This window comes from Microtus oregoni, unplaced genomic scaffold (assembly GCF_018167655.1).
Source record: "Microtus oregoni isolate MIOR12 unplaced genomic scaffold, Mior012 000012F_ref0000307, whole genome shotgun sequence".
In the NCBI taxonomy this organism is placed as follows: Eukaryota; Metazoa; Chordata; class Mammalia; order Rodentia; family Cricetidae; genus Microtus; species Microtus oregoni.
Window position 1 is genome coordinate 2,425,264 of NW_024543071.1, and position 15,350 is coordinate 2,440,613.

Sequence of the window (15,350 nt, forward strand, 5' to 3'; positions counted from 1 at the left end):
TGTTATCTCCTGTGTATCAGGAAATGGTTAGTGCTCCATCGTCCGTGTGTGTGTGTGTGTGTGTGTGTGTGTGTGTGTGTGTGTGTGTGTTTAGATATCTGTATTAGTATACAGCATGAAAGAGGTCATTTCTGGTTGAGACTATCCATGCACAGGAATTAAGCTTTTCACTGTTACTCCCCTGGGAATACCATAGGCCACTCCATCCCATTTCCCCCCTAGAGTTTTGAAGAATGTTTCGCATGTATCTGTGAAAATGTTACCACCCCACCCCATCTCTGCAGATCGCTTTGAAATCTGCGCAGTGCAGCTGACTTTTAATTTCTGATGGAAGAGGTCCATGGAGTTCGACTGCCTGTAGGCCTGGAAAGTGATCAGCAAGTCAAATGATTTTTTTTTAATACTGTGCCATATGCAGTGGGGGAGGGGAGGAGGGGAACCGCCTCCTTGATTTCTTTTTGCCCTCTGTATATCCTTGTGTCCCCTGAGGTCCCAAGGCATGTGCATGTTCAACGCATGGCTGGACGTGTGCCGTTCTGCATGTCGGCGGGACAAAGCCATGCTGGAGAAGGGTTGAGTGATGGGATAATTAGAACCAGGCAACAGCAGGGTGGATGCATAGTCTGTGTGCGCTAGCTTGTTTGCTAATTGCCAGCACCAGATTTTCTGGGCAATTAGATGTTTGGTGTCTTCCAAGACCTTCTGTGCAAATGTGGACACATGGCCTCAGGCCTTCGAGGGAGCAGGTGGACAGCGGGTAGCTCCTGGGTGGACGGCAGCTCTCCTGAGGGTACCCCAGGGGTCGCATATAAAATGGAGCCGCTGGGTCTATTGCCTGCCTGAGCCCTTAGGCGGAGACAGGAATCCCCTAGCTTTTATAGAACAGGGTGCCTTGAGCTTGGGGTGCACAGAGCTGGGGTGTTCTGTGGACTAGCTGAGAAGCTAAGTGTAGCACGAATTCTAATTGTCCTTAATAATAAAAACCCAGAGTCGGATATTAGGAGGTGAAAGCTGAAAAGTCAGAGAACAGAACAGTCAGCCACCCGAGAGTTCTCACCTCTGCCAATGCTTAGACTGAAAGGGGCGGTCCTGTCTCTATGAAACCTCAGACTGCTCTGAGCTCCTGTCTCCTCCTGCCTTATATTCCTCTCTCCACCCAGCCACATCACTCCTGTCTCCACCTTCCTAGTGCTGAAATTAAAGACGTGTGACTTCCAAGTGCTGGGATCATCTTTGTGTGAGCTCTGTTTCTCTCATAGTCAGGTTCAATCTCACGGAGCCCAGGGTGGCCTTGAACTCACAGAGATTCCTCTGCCTCTGTCTCTTGAGTGCTGAGATTAAAGGCATGCCCCGCCACTGCCTGGCCTTTATGGCTAACTAGGATCTTAGCTCTGCATTCTGATCTTCAGGCCAGCTTTATTTGTTAGATCACAAACAAAATATCACTCCAGTCAAGTGTACGTCCCTCTCTTTTCAAGCACCCTGGGATTTGGGAACTAATAGGTACAGGAAATATTGTGTCCTCTGATGACTAAGACGAATTGAGGTTTTGCTTTTAAACAAGGCCTTAAGTAGCCTAGGCTGCCCCAGGTAGCCTGGGGAGGACCTTGAACATCTGATTCTCTGGCCTCTCTACCTTCACAGTGCTGGGATGACAGATTCCAGCCACTCTGTGGTCCTGGGGATCAAACCCAGGATACTGTGCGTGCTAGGCCGGCATCTCCAAGCTGAGGTACATCACCAGCCAAGATGAGTTTTTCATAAATATTGTTGTTATGTTAGAGTATGCATAACACAGAATTTTCCACTGAAACGGTTTTAAAATGTGCAGCCAGTTGAGCAGCATGATTTATACTCAAGACACGATGGCACGGTGTCAGTAATTATTTGCAAAACTTTCCTTGCCCCGTCAAGAACTCGGACTCAGTGAGCAATAACTCCTGGCAACCTTTCATCTACTTCCTGTGCCTTTGGATTCGCCTATTCGGGACAGTTCATACAAGTGAAATTACACCCTGTTCTCCCTTTCATGTCCAGCTTATTCAGTAGTTTCCCTGCCCACTGGTGTTATAGTGTGTATAGGAATGGCCTTCCCTTTGCACGTGGTTGTGATATTGCCAAGGCTACTCCACCGCGTTGACTGATCCACAGTCTGCTGCTCCCCACTCCTCCACTGTTGGGCACATGAGTTTGCTCCTAATGCTTGGTCATTGTGAGTGCCGCTGCAATGGACATTCGCCTACCGCTCGGTATTGTGAGTGCCGCTGCAATGGACATTTGCGTGCTCATCTCTCTGAGTCTGTTTCCAAGTAGTTACATTGCTGGATCATAGCTGACATTTCGAGGAGCCGCCAAACTGTTTTCCACAGCAGCTGCGCCTTTTACACCCTCACCAGCAACACACGAGAGTTCCAATTCTGTACTTGTTTTTCTTTCCTTTTAAAAATTATGTTCCTCCTTGTGGGTGAAGTAGCATCTCATTGATATATATATAAAAAATATTTTTGGTAGACCAGTTGGTTTTAAACTCACAGAAACTCACCTGCCTGTGCTTTGCAGGTGCTTGGCTCAAAGGTGTGTGCCACCACACCTCGCTTTCATGGTAGTTTTGGTCTGCTGGCTACTGAAGCCGGCCATCCTCTCCCACGCTCGCTGAGCCTCCCGGTGAAGAGAAGGGCCATGAGCTCACAGACAGGAGGTGACTTGCAGATTCGAAGCTTCCCATTTGCTTTTTCATGATCCGTTCCACTCCGCAGTCTGTTCGCGAGCCACTGAGATGACGTTGTTTGAATTCCCACCAAATAGAGAGAGAAAAAAAAATATCCTGCAAGAGCCTGGGATTAACACAAAGTGATTTAGCAGATGGAGCTATTCCTCATGCTCCCCCGGAGGGGAGAGCCTTTCCCAGATAAAGCCAACCCACCCACCGCCTACACGGAATTAAGCTGTGCACTAAACTAGCAATGTATTCAGAGTAGCGCCTGGCCCCTGGTACTGGTGGGCCTGCAGCATCTGGTTATTGTTTTTCTGATTGGTTGGCAGCTTCTGGGCTTTGCTCCGTTGCTTTGGGGCCCTGCCAGCCCTGGGCAGTGGGCATGAGGACACTGTGGAGCCTTCAAGCACTGACCAGGGACAGTGTGTCTTGTCGTTGGGGGCCTCTGAGACTGCTCCAGAGCAAATGTCTGTACTTGAAGCGTTGTGATAGAGCCAGGATAACGTGGTATTTATGCTGCTTTGTCATTGTCCTTCTTTGGTTTGACTTAGTGTCCCTGGTGTCTCAGGCCAGGGAAGCTAACCTTTTGGTTGCTACACACCACCCCACAAATGTTGGACACTTTCAGTACCCCTGAAGACACGAATTCTCTGATCTCTAAATTCTTGTAGTAGAAGAAGTGGCAGGTGGTCCATCAGCCATCAAATGCTGCCTCTCAGAGTTGAACTCATGTCCCATATTCTGTGGCCAGGAGTTGTTGACCCTGGGATGGGGGTGTCTCATGCACCTTTCGGAGCCTGAGGACTATAGATGCTCTTCCAGAATACATGAAAATCAGCACGTCTTCTCTGACACTGTTGCAATAATTCCTTCCCTGGAGAGACATAAACAACATCCATTTCCCCTTATAAAAGTCTACAAGTGAGTGACAGGACAGCCAAGGCTACATAGAGAAACCCTGTCTCGAAAATCCAAACCAATAAATAAATAAATAAATAAATAAATAAAAATAAAGTCCCAGTGATGACACAGGATTCCACCAAAGACCAAAGTGGGGAAATGAGTTTATTGGGTTTACTGCACATGGGTGAGAGGTCACTTACAAGAACGTGGGTGACCACAAAGCAGCCACACTAGAAAAATTTTCACCCAGCATGGAGATGATGGCTTCTCTGTAGCCACACCGGAAGATCCCCCAGATCCCCAGCCTGTGTACCCCAGCATTCCCAAGACCCCACGGTCACTGGGATAAGGGCAGAGTGGCATACACATGCTGGGAGGGAAGGCTGGGCTCTCAGGTGAGAGCCCCAATCCCTTGTTCTCTGGGGGAATATTAGTAGCGGACAGGCCCCATTGAGGTGGGCAAACAGCTACAGTTGTATAATGAAGATGACGGCTGCTTTGCTCAGAGGACCACGTTCTACTGCAGAGGATTCAGGTTGTCCCTGTCCACTGTGGGGTCTCCATTACAGGACCACGTTCTACTGCAGAAGATTCAAGTTGCCCTGTCCACTGTGGGGTTTCCATTACAGGACCACATTCTACTGCAGAGGATTCAGGTTGCCCCTGTCCACTCTGGGGTCTCCATTACAGAGCTCCTGCCCTGGAGCTGAGCTCTTCTGGGAATGGAGCAATATCTTCTATTTAACGTCATGTGTGTGTGTGTGTGTGTGTGTACAGAGCTCCTGCCCTGGAGCTGAGCTCTTCTGGGAATGGAGCAATATCTTCTATTTAACGTCATGTGTGTGTGTGTGTGTGTGTGTGCGCGCACATGCACATTCATGACAATGACAGGCCTGGTGGCCACTTAGAGAGAAGGGGAAGGGATATCCAGTTGTTCAAGTTCTAAAGGCCAAGCACAAGGTGTTGGCCTGTGCAGGGACACCCTGTCTTCCTGGCTGGGAGCTCGCCCTATGCAGCACGGTAACAGACTTCCAAGAACCCCTGTGTGGAGAGCAAAGTCACATAGGCCCCCCTTTTCTCCTCCCTGGGTTGACCCATGTCTCTTTTAAGAATCTAATTCTTGTCTTTCCTTTCAGAAACGGCTCCCACATCTGCATATCCCTCTCCGGCCCGGAGTCTTGGGGACACAGGAATCACACCTCTGTCCCCTTCTCATATCTTGGTAAGGAATAAGTGTGCATGCACTTGCGCCTGTGCTGACTGCCTTTGCTTCATCTCTCCCGCTGCAGGCTGCTAGGCCGTCCTTCACGTCCTGTTGTTGGGTGCACATGGATGTGGTGGTAGCATGTGCACTCTGTCAATCAAACCCGTTCCGTACCCTGGGCCTGGAAAGGCTTTCAGTGCTGTGGCTGATGTTTCCAGAGGCACTAGCCTGGGGATAATATGAGCAGACCGAGGGGTCAGCTCTCGAGAGACTGGAGCCTAGAGGTGGCAAGGCAGCTTTCTATAAGGAAGCACCATGTATTGGGGGTGAATCGGTGAACTGCAGTGGCTCTGTCCACGGATGTTCTATCCCTGTCTAGGAATTGTTTCTTTCTCAATTTTCCTTGGAGAGATCTGAGCAGTCTCTGTTCTGGGGGATGGGTTTTTGCCCTCTGCAGTCCTCAAGTACAAGGGAAGATGGGTGGTAGGGGCAGCCCACAGAAGGGCAGCTTAGCACTCGCTGTTGGGATACACGAAGGCCAGTGAGGAGCACATGGGAGCACCATTCACCAGGGGCTGCTGACTTGCTTTGTTTGCCCCAGAGCTCTCTCACTGTAAGCGACTCACACTCAGGAGTCTCAGTATTCTATCTGGGAGACTCCCATAGTTCTGGCCACATCCTGAGTACAGTGGAGGAAGTAGTGACCTGTGGGCCTGGTCCCGTGAGATCCAGACTTTGTACCCTTTGCTCCTTGGGGGAGCACTTGGAGGCAGTGAGGAGGGAGGCCGGTGGTAGTGTCCTCATCCCCAGTTTAGCTAGAGTAACCTGGTCTAAAGTTTGCCCGGGTTTATCACTTGGTGTTCTTCAGGGATTAAAATAAAAGAAAAGGGAAAGTAAGTCTACATTCCTTTAGGGAAAAAAAAAGCTGGGTTACCTGAGGTGGTATGTTCAAGTGGCCTCCCAGATGAGGGAATTTGTGAAGATGAGCCTAGGGCCCTGAGGTCATGTGAGGTCATACGATGGGTTTGTAGAATTGGACGGAGTCACCATGGAGGCCCCTGTGCACATAAAGAAAGCACTGCAGAGATAGAGCAGGCACTGGTGGGTGCTCTGAGTGGCGGCAGGACTTCTGCAGAGGGAGCTGGGGACAGCAACAGTGGGGTGATGGTGTCCACACAAGGAGCCACTCAGTTGGGCTTCTGCCCATGGCAGCATTTCCATGGTTACCACAGTGCACCGCTAAGAAGGAAGGGTTTGTGGGTGGCACCCTCAGACAGTTGGCCTGCACCCCGATTTGGGGGGGTCTCCATCTCTCTTTGGGTCACTCAGGTGGGAGCTGAGGCTGGTCTGCTTGAGCTGGAGTGTTTTACCTGCAGAGAATGCCAAACGGGCAAGGTAGAGGTTTCTTCCAGAAAGGGAGGCCTGGTCCTCACCCGCTAGTGCTTAGCTGTGCCCTTGCAGAACGACGCTGACCCTGACCCTGGTCCTCACCCACTAGTGCCTTTGCTGTGTCCTTGCAGAACGACGCTGACCTTGACCCTGGTCCTCACCCGCTAGTGCTTTGCTGTGCCCTTGCAGAACGATGCTGACCCTGACCCTGGTCCTCACCCGCTAGTGCTTTGCTGTGCCCTTGCAGAATGACGCTGACCCTGACCCTGGTCCTCACCCGCTAGTGCTTTGCTGTGCCCTTGCAGAACGATGCTGACCCTGACCCTGGTCCTCACCTGCTAGTGCCTTTGCTGTGCCCTTGTAGAATGATGTTGACCCTGACCCTGGTCCTCACCCACTAGTGCTTTGCTGTGCCCTTGCAGAACGACGCTGACCCTGACCCTGGTCCTCACCCACTAGTGCCTTTGCTGTGCCCTTGCAGAATGATGCTGACCCAGTCTCGGAAGAGCAGACGTTTCTGGTGGTGGTGGCCATTGACTTTGGGACCACATCCAGCGGCTATGCCTACAGCTTTACCAAGGAGCCAGAATGCATCCATGTGATGAGGTGAGCACCGCACGGCGAGGGCACTGTGTGTCCTGGTCACCCCACCCATGTCCACTTGGTGGTAGGGCCAGTCACTGGTGCTTGAGAAGAACAGCATTCCACAATGTCAAATGTCAAGCAGGCCTCATGGAGCCCCACTTTCTCTCGAAAACCAGAGGTGTTTCAGCCTGAGGCCATTGCCATCAAGAGGTTCCAGGGCCTGGGGAGGTGGCTCAGCGGATAGTGTACTTTCCGTGCAAGTGTGAGGTCGCGAGTTCAGATCCTGGGCACACTGGTGAGGTGTGGAACTCACCGGCCAGCCAGTGTGGTGGGATTGGTGAGTGTCTTGTTCAATAAGACACTCTGTCTCAAAAAACAAGGTGGGGGCAATTAAGAAAAGTCTCAATGTTTACCTCTGGCCTATGTGTGATGTGTGCATGTGCACGCTCGCACACGCATGCACACACACACAGTGGGGGGTATAAATGTATAAAACTTATAGGAATGAAAGCATAAAAGATTGAGTGGAAGACACTCATGGGGTGTCCACTTACAGAAAACTGAGCTACCTAGCCTAGAAGTCACCCCACATCCCCATTCAGTTATGGGGGCACTCAGCCTGTGGCAGAACATGCATCCTGGCTGGGTAGCTGGCCAGGGACAATGCCAGACCCATCTGAGCGGAAGTCCCTCAGGAGGGAGGCACCCATCTGCCCTGTGATGGCCTCTTCATGCTGAAGGCAGTGATACTCACGAGAAAAGGTTGGAACTCAGCCTGGGCCACAGCTGCTCCCTCTTCTGGACTGGACCAGTGTCTGGCACTGAGTCTCCACCTGAGGCTCCCAGATCTGGGCTCAGAAGGGAAGGGGACAATGCAGGCCGTTGGCAGCCCTGGCTTCTAAAAGGCTGGGGCCCCAAAGAGAGAAGAAACACGAGTGACCTGTGCTCCCCACACCATTTCCCTGGCTTTTGTTTATCCTTCTGCCCAGGAGAAGGAAACTTCTCTGGGGTTGACCTGCCCCCACCCCTACTCCATTGCATATCCGTGTCTGTCTCCCTGTGCCCTCCTCTGTCGCCTTCTGAGTCTATAACTGGCCAGTCCCAGATGATTCCTTAGAGTTCCATCCCATCTTGTCACTGTGGCTGTCACTGAGCTATGGGAGCTGTGTCCAGGGCCTTTCCCTCCAGTTAAATGCATGTGCTCTTCTGGGTGCTCCCCACCCTCCTCCCCAGCACTCCAGGTCGCTCTCTGTGCTCCCTTCTCCAAGGTCTCCTGGGCTCCTAGTCACAATGGCCATTGGCCGCCATCTCCCTCTGGTCTTGTTTGGCGTCTACCCCTCCTCCTATGTTTCTCTCAGCGCTGCCCCAGGCTGGGTCTGACCTCTTCACCCCTCCTCCTATGTCTCTCAGCGCTGCCCCAGGCTGGGTCTGACTCCACACTTGCCTTCTGGCTTTCAGTCCTTGAGGTTCAGTTTGTTCTCAACAACACCGTCTCTCGTCCTTTAGGCTTTCAGTGACCCCCATTATTCACAGATGTAACCCAACCCTGCAGGGTTCTCTCCAGTCTGCTGCTGCTTTCCCAGCTCAGTCATCCCCTTCTTATTTACACGGCACCTTTCCTCACGGACCCATATTTTGTCTGACCAGCACCGTCCCTTAGCTGCCTGGGCCAGCTCACCTCAGAGCAGCCTGGAGTGGCCTTCCCTCTCAGATCTAATTGTTAGCTCCTTCCCCATTCTATCCTGACTCCTGTCTCCTGGGCCCCTCCTTTCGCTACTTCTGCCTTCCCTGGCCCCTCAGGACATTTCCCTGAGCTCCTTTGGTCCACCTGGTCAGAAAGGTCCAATGCGTTTTCTCACACCCATCTTATTTAGAAGAGAATTCCAGCCAGCTCTGTCTCAACGGGAGCTGCTGAGTGCTTCCAAATAAAAAACAAAGACCTCGCAGACTTTGAGTTATTGGAAGACTGAAAGATACTCAACACTGCCCCGTGTCGCCAGCATGTGACACATCTTAGCTTCTCAGGAAACAGTGAGTGAAAGAGAACACAGAACTTATTTATTTATTTATTTTTTGGTTTTTTGAGACAGGGTTTCTCTGAGGCTTTGGAGCCTGTCCTGGAACTAGCTCTGTAGACCAGGCTGGTCTCGAACTCACAGAGATCCGCCTGCCTCTGCCTCCCGAGTGCTGGGATTAAAGGCGTGCGCCACCACCGCCCGGCTCACAGAACTTATTTTGAGTAAGAACCCGGTTTTTGCCTCTTTTCATTCTGACTGAGGCATGTCAAGATATTAGCCGATATGGAGTGGGTCACATCAGTGACAGACATACACGGAGCAGGCATTCAGTTCCACTATGCTGACTGGACTGGGGTTCTAAAACACCCGTAACTTCTGCTTTCCCTTGGTAACAGGAGATGGGAGGGAGGTGACCCCGGTGTTTCCAACCAGAAGACCCCGACCACTATCTTGCTGACACCAGAGAGGAAGTTCCACAGCTTTGGGTACGCCGCCAGGGACTTCTACCATGACCTGGACCCCAACGAGGCCAAGCAGTGGCTGTACCTGGAGAAGTTCAAGATGAAACTCCACACCACAGGGGTGAGCCAGCCTCTCTAGGAGAGCAAGGGACCTCAGTGTGCGGGATCTTCAACTGGAGTCCCCCAGGTTTCCCCCAAACGGAAGTTAATGCCTGTCTGCCTGGGTCTTGGAAACCAGCCTGGAGTGAATGACGCCTCGCGTCCTCAGATGTGTGTGAACTCAGTTCTTCCTGGTGTGGGGGAGGGGACAGGAGGTGTTCCTGGGCATTTAGCTGTTTTGTTTAGAAAACTGAGAGGCCAGAGAAGATGCAGCTGTGACATGGGTGTAGGGAGCTACAACCTTGCTGTCCAAGGGGGGTTGGGGAGGTCAGGGACCCTCTTTCCACTAAGACCAACTCATACCTGAAGGCCCAAGACTGGGAGGTGGATCAGGACTGTGGCTATTAACTGGTCAGTTTGGAAGGAACGACCAGTAACATCGGAGGAGAAGCCACCATCTGTGTGTGGAGCAAGAGGACCATAAGTGGACCAGTTATTAGATGCCCAAACGCCAGGACAGTGGCCTCACTTCTGGAACCCCGGGCAGGCCAATGTTCTGTGAGACGCCCAGGTCCAACAGGCATCCCTGCTGCAAAGCTTCATGGGAAAGGTGGGAGCTAGCTGAAGACCACGGACTCTGAGGCACATACCTTGGGTTTCAGTTTCATCCCTGGTTCCTCCAAGACACTTAGTCCGAGCCACGTGACTTTGTTGTACCTCGTTATACTTCCTTTATAAATGCATACAGTTACAGCGTCTTGCTCACAGGGAGAATATAAGGGTTGAGGTGGTAGGCCCACATGAGTCTCCCAGAGGAGGAGCTAACGTTCCTAGGCAAACGTTAGCTTCCGTCAGCATTTGCAGATGGCAGCACAGAGGTGGCAGGAAAGCCAGCACTGCCATCTTGCCCTCCCAAAGCTCTAGGCTTACATGAGGTTGCATTTCTGGGCCATGGACCAGCCTGGGCTAGAAAGGACCCACCCCTTTTCTCCAGGTGGGACGCCATGCTGGTTATCAGGAGTGGGCAGTGGAAGCCCAGGGGGAACTGTAGCTTCACGGGGCTCAGCTGCCTCCCTGAGCCTTTGCTGGACACCAGGAGAAGCGGGTGCTGGCCAAGAGCAGAGAGCATGAGTAGGTGGTTTAGGGTGCACCCAGAAGACCCATTAGTAATGCTTGACCCTATCTAAAACAAAGACAAAGCCTGGTTATCTTCGATTGCATCAGTCTGATGTCCAAGATTTATTTGTTCCTGACACTAATAAGCAGGTTAGTTCAGGGTCCTCCTTCCACTCTCGCCCCAACCTCTCCCCCTCGGGGACCCTGTTCCTTTTTCTGGTGACCTCTCACCATCTGGTGGCCTCTGCACAGCATCCTCTACCCGAAGACCATGGACGGCAGCTGCTTTGGCTTCTGGCAGAGCCAGAGAGGCAGCAGCTATGCCTAGCTTTCAGCAGATTAGACTGAACCGGCCTTAAAATAGGAGCTCGTCTATTTTAGTGACCTGGCTGGCAGCTCACCGGGGAAGGAGAGCTAGCTTCCTGCTTGGCAGCGAAGTGGCATTGATTTAAGCTGCTATCACAGGGCTCCTGGGTGGGTGTGGGGGAGGACTGGTGTCTGGAAGTCGCACCTGCGACCCATCCGTTCTTCCCGTGTCCTGCAATTGTCCAGAGATGCCTGCTCCTGAGGATCCAACAAAGGGAGAGGGAAAGGAAGGGAAGAAAGGAGGTGCAATGAAGGTGGGGCCTGGAGAGAACAGCCAAGAGCTCTTAGACAGTAGGGTGGCCTTACTGCCAGGTGCCTCTGGGGTGCAGGTAAGGTGGCATTACTGACAGGTGCCTCTGGGGGCGCACTATTGCATCTGCCTTTCTATCATAGGGGACTGGATTCCGCTGGTCTCCAAACACCTGCTCCCTGCTCCCCCAACCAAAGGTGTGGTTCTCCTTCACCTTTTCCGTTGTCACGTGTCTCTCTCTCTCCCTTCAGGACCTCACTATGGACACAGACCTGACAGCCGCAAATGGCAAGAAAGTCAAAGCCCTTGAAATCTTCACGTACGCCCTGCAATACTTTAAGGAGCAGGCCCTGAAGGTGAGGCTGAGGGGTGGTGGCAGTGAACCTCCTGTGAGGCCATCTGTGGTTGCTGGACCCGCCGTCTGCAGGAAGATGTGGGCCCTGGGGTCAGAGCACTAGAATGTGTCCTCCGGCACTGCTGGCCAGGAGGGAAGATGGTTCGGCATTTTGGAACCAATTTGGAAGTTCCTGAAAAAGTTAAACACAGACATCACCCAGCAATCCCACTATAAGGCACACACATAAGGGAAATGAAAACATGCGCACATAAAACTGTTTCATGAAAGTTCATAGCAGCATTATTCATAATAACTAAAAAGCAGAAGAACTCAAATGTCCATCAGCTGATGGACAACCGAGTGTGTCTATCTGCTCACTTTAATGTTACTCAAGTGTAAAGGGAATGAAATACTGGTGCTTGTTGCAGTGTGGATAACCTCTGAGAAACCTCTGAGCTTGCAAAATAAAAGAAACAATGTATAAAAGTCACTTCACACAATTCCATTTGTATGAAATGTTCGTAACAGGTAAGTCCACAGAGACAGCCGTTTTCAGGTTGCTGGGGACAAGGAAGGAGATAAATGAGAGAGCCAGGCTCACCCTGCTGTGTGCGGGACACTAGACACAGACTCTTCCGGAGTCCTGCTAACCTCCTGACTGCTCTGCAGAGCCCCAGGAGGTGAGACCCGGGGAATCAGAAGTGCCCCCCCCCCACTACATTTACACATTCACTCTTCTTGGTGTTAGGAGCTGAGTGACCAGGCGGGGTCGGACTTTGAGAACTCTGATGTCAGATGGGTCATCACCGTGCCTGCCATCTGGAAGCAGCCAGCCAAGCAGTTCATGAGAGAAGCTGCCTACCAGGTGAGGGACACTGGGATGGGGTGGGGCGGGTCGAGAAAAGGGAGCTGGGATGCCCACAGTGGTGCTTGGGTATCTCCCAGAACTTGCCAGCTTCCTAGGAGGATGGGAAGGGTCGGGACCGAGAACATTCTTGTGCTTCCTGGGTCAGTCTAATAGGGATCTCTCTCTGTCTCTCTCTCTCTCTCTCTCTCTCTCTCTCTCTGTCTCTCTCTCTCTCTCTCCTTGGATTTATGTGTCTGGGTCATGTTTCCAGTGTAAATTTTCTGGGGTTAGATTTCAAACCAGGGTTCAGAGACATTTCCTGTTGATGAAGGAAAGTGAAAAACTTCAGGAAAAGCCTTGGGAACAAGAATATTTGTATAAAACAGGAACAGAGGCAAGGATATTGGCCAGGGCCCAGGCATTTCAGCTTAGCCAGGAGGCCGAAAATGGCCATCTGCAGCTGGGGAGTTGAATTGTCTTCCGTACACTCGCCTGTCAGAGCCACAGAGTTGTACGTGGGCTCTCGGAAAGGCTGAGGGGCTGACACACTGGGTGCTGGCCGGCTCCCGACACAGTTGTACGTGGGCTCTCGGAAAGGCCGAGGGGCTGACACACTGGGTGCTGGCCGGCTCCCATTTGAGAGCAGCAGTGTGGCTCCGTGATCAACCTCGGAGGTGAGAATCGCCTGTATCTAGTGACCAGCCGTTAAGTGTCCATCAGTGCCATAAACACTCCTGGTTTCCGTGACGGCTGATATTGATGGATCCTGATGGGATCCAGAATCACCCAGGGGACAAAACTTTAGGCATGTCTGTGTGGAAATTTCCGGCAATAATTGCGGTGTGAAGATTCACCCTGGCTGCAGGTGTCGCCGTCTTGGGGGCGGGAGTTGTAGCTTGAATAAAATGGAGGAAGGGAGCTCAGCACCAGCGTTCGTCTCCTTGCTTCCTGATGGTGCGATGAGACCCCTCGCTCCTGCCACCATGCCTTCTCTGCCTTGGCGGACTGTACTCTCAAATCGTGAGCCAAAATGAACCCTGCCCTCCTGGGATTTCCTTTGTTAGCATCGAGGAAAGTAACCTACTGTCACAGCCAGACAACTTGTACCCAGCAATCTTCCATGAGAGGGACAGCTAGTCACTCCAGACGGCCCACTTTTGCTGAGCCCGAGTCGAGTCTCTGCCCTGCGAGTCAGTTTTTGGTCCTTAGTCTTCATCCCGGCAGGACAGGCACAGGGATGCATTCATGTCTCCATGTCCCCATCACACCTCTCAAGCGGCATGGTGCCCGCCTTTCCCAGGTGGCACCCTTCTGACGTCAAGTTAGTAGCTGCGCACACAAGCCTTCCCTTCCAAAAGAGAGAGTCACCAAATCACCTCAAGCCCCAGCAGAGGGTAAAGTGGCCCCCATAGGCTCTGCTCAGTGCTCAGGGCTCTTCCGGACGCAGCTTGCAGAACTCAGCTTGTACAAGGTCGGGGTGGATTATCCCTCCTCGCACTGTCTCCTTTCCAGGACCATTTCCAGGACCATTTCCTCTGCTCCCCCTTCCTTCTCCATCAGTGTGAGAACCCAACTCTGTGTATGGAGCTGCCAAAAATAGATCTGCTTTCATAGGGATGAAGGAAGGGGGGGCATTCCAGAAAGAGGCAGTCTGGTTAAGAAGGAGGTTAAGATGCCTCCTAGCTCCTCACAGAAGCCCTGAACATCATGGCTTCAGCCTTCAGGGACCATCCAGAGATGGACCACCAGGACATGGTCGTTCACACCCATGGCTCTGTGCCCCGCGCTGTTCCCCCACCCTGTTCCCCCATGCTGTTCCCAGGAGTATCATCATGGCAAGGGTCACGGCCTCGGCTCACACTCCCCAGTCCACAGGAAGACTCCAGCAACAAACGTGTGACCCATCCAGGGGTCAGATCTTATTTTTAGACTGGAAAAAGAAGGCGGTGTGGTGGCTGGTCAGGTTGCTAGGCTGTGTAGCCCTGGAACAGGCTCCTCCCAGAGCAGAGTCTCTGAATGGGGAGGACAAGGGGCGGGGCTGCACCCTGTGGAGTCTGAGGGGAGAATCAGACAGTGGGAGGTACAGGCACGGTATTCTTGTCTTCAGTGAAATAAAAATGGCCCCACAAGCCGGGCATGGTGGCTCATCCCTGTGACATCAGTACTTGGCTGATCAGGAGGCTTGGGATAGATGTCGCATGGTTTGTCCAGAGGCACAGGGACCATCTTCCAGGGCAGTGCAAACTCTCTTTGGTAGCTTATGCTTTGACCCTTTGTAGTTCTGCTTTGATTCTTCAAGCAGTTCACAGGACCAGGTGGGTTTAAAGAAGGCCGCCTCATTCGGCTAGCCTTGGCTCACTCACTCACTCCTTCATGAGGTCTTTACATCAGAGCCCCTGTGTGGCAGGCTCTGGAAGGCACTGGGTGCAGCAACCCAGCTGAGTCAGGGTCCCAGGTTGCTCATGGGGCCCAGCAGCTCATAGTTTGGAAGTCAGAGGATGCATGTGGCATGGTTGCTCTGCAGTGTCTTCAGGAAGAGGTCCAGGAGGAACGGGAGAGCAGCACTTGGTGTCTCTCCTCTACACCCCTCTGTCTTTTTTATACAGCCTGAGTGCTGAGAGCCCAGTCCCTGTCATTTCCATGGGACCTGCATGATGGGGAGTTATGTGGTGCAGACCTGGGTGCAGATGGCATGAACAGGTGTCGCGGGGATGCAAAAACTCCCCACAGCCACAGTTGCTCTGCAGGGCAGCCTGGAAAAGTCACCAGTGTTGACAGAGGCTTCTGTCCTGCCCAGTCCTGCAGTCATTCAGTCCCAAAGAAACACACAGAGGCCTACTTTAATTATAAACTCATTGGCCTATTATCCAATTCTTATATCTTAAATTAGCCCTAATTCTTGTCTATGTTAGCCATGTGGCTTGGTACCTTTATCAGTGAGCCATTCTCATCTTGCTTCCTCTGGGCTGAGTGACAACTGCAGACTGACTCTTTCCTCTTCCCAGAATTCTCCTGTTCTGGTTTTCCCACCTATACTTCCTGCCTGACTACTGACCAATCAT

At 52.1% G+C, this 15,350-nt stretch overlaps 1 protein-coding gene across 2 annotated transcripts in view; it reads left to right on the plus strand.

Moving 5' to 3' along the window:
- The window catches only part of Hspa12a (heat shock protein family A (Hsp70) member 12A), a 148,995-nt gene that overhangs the window by 111,368 nt on the left and 22,277 nt on the right, over positions 1-15,350 (plus strand). For both annotated transcript variants that reach the window (XM_041661195.1, XM_041661196.1), the window contains 5 exons: positions 4,753-4,838; positions 6,691-6,815; positions 9,208-9,394; positions 11,356-11,460; positions 12,190-12,306. In XM_041661195.1, coding sequence (XP_041517129.1) covers positions 4,753-4,838; positions 6,691-6,815; positions 9,208-9,394; positions 11,356-11,460; positions 12,190-12,306 — 620 coding nt within the window. The remainder of the gene's footprint in view (positions 1-4,752; positions 4,839-6,690; positions 6,816-9,207; positions 9,395-11,355; positions 11,461-12,189; positions 12,307-15,350) is intronic.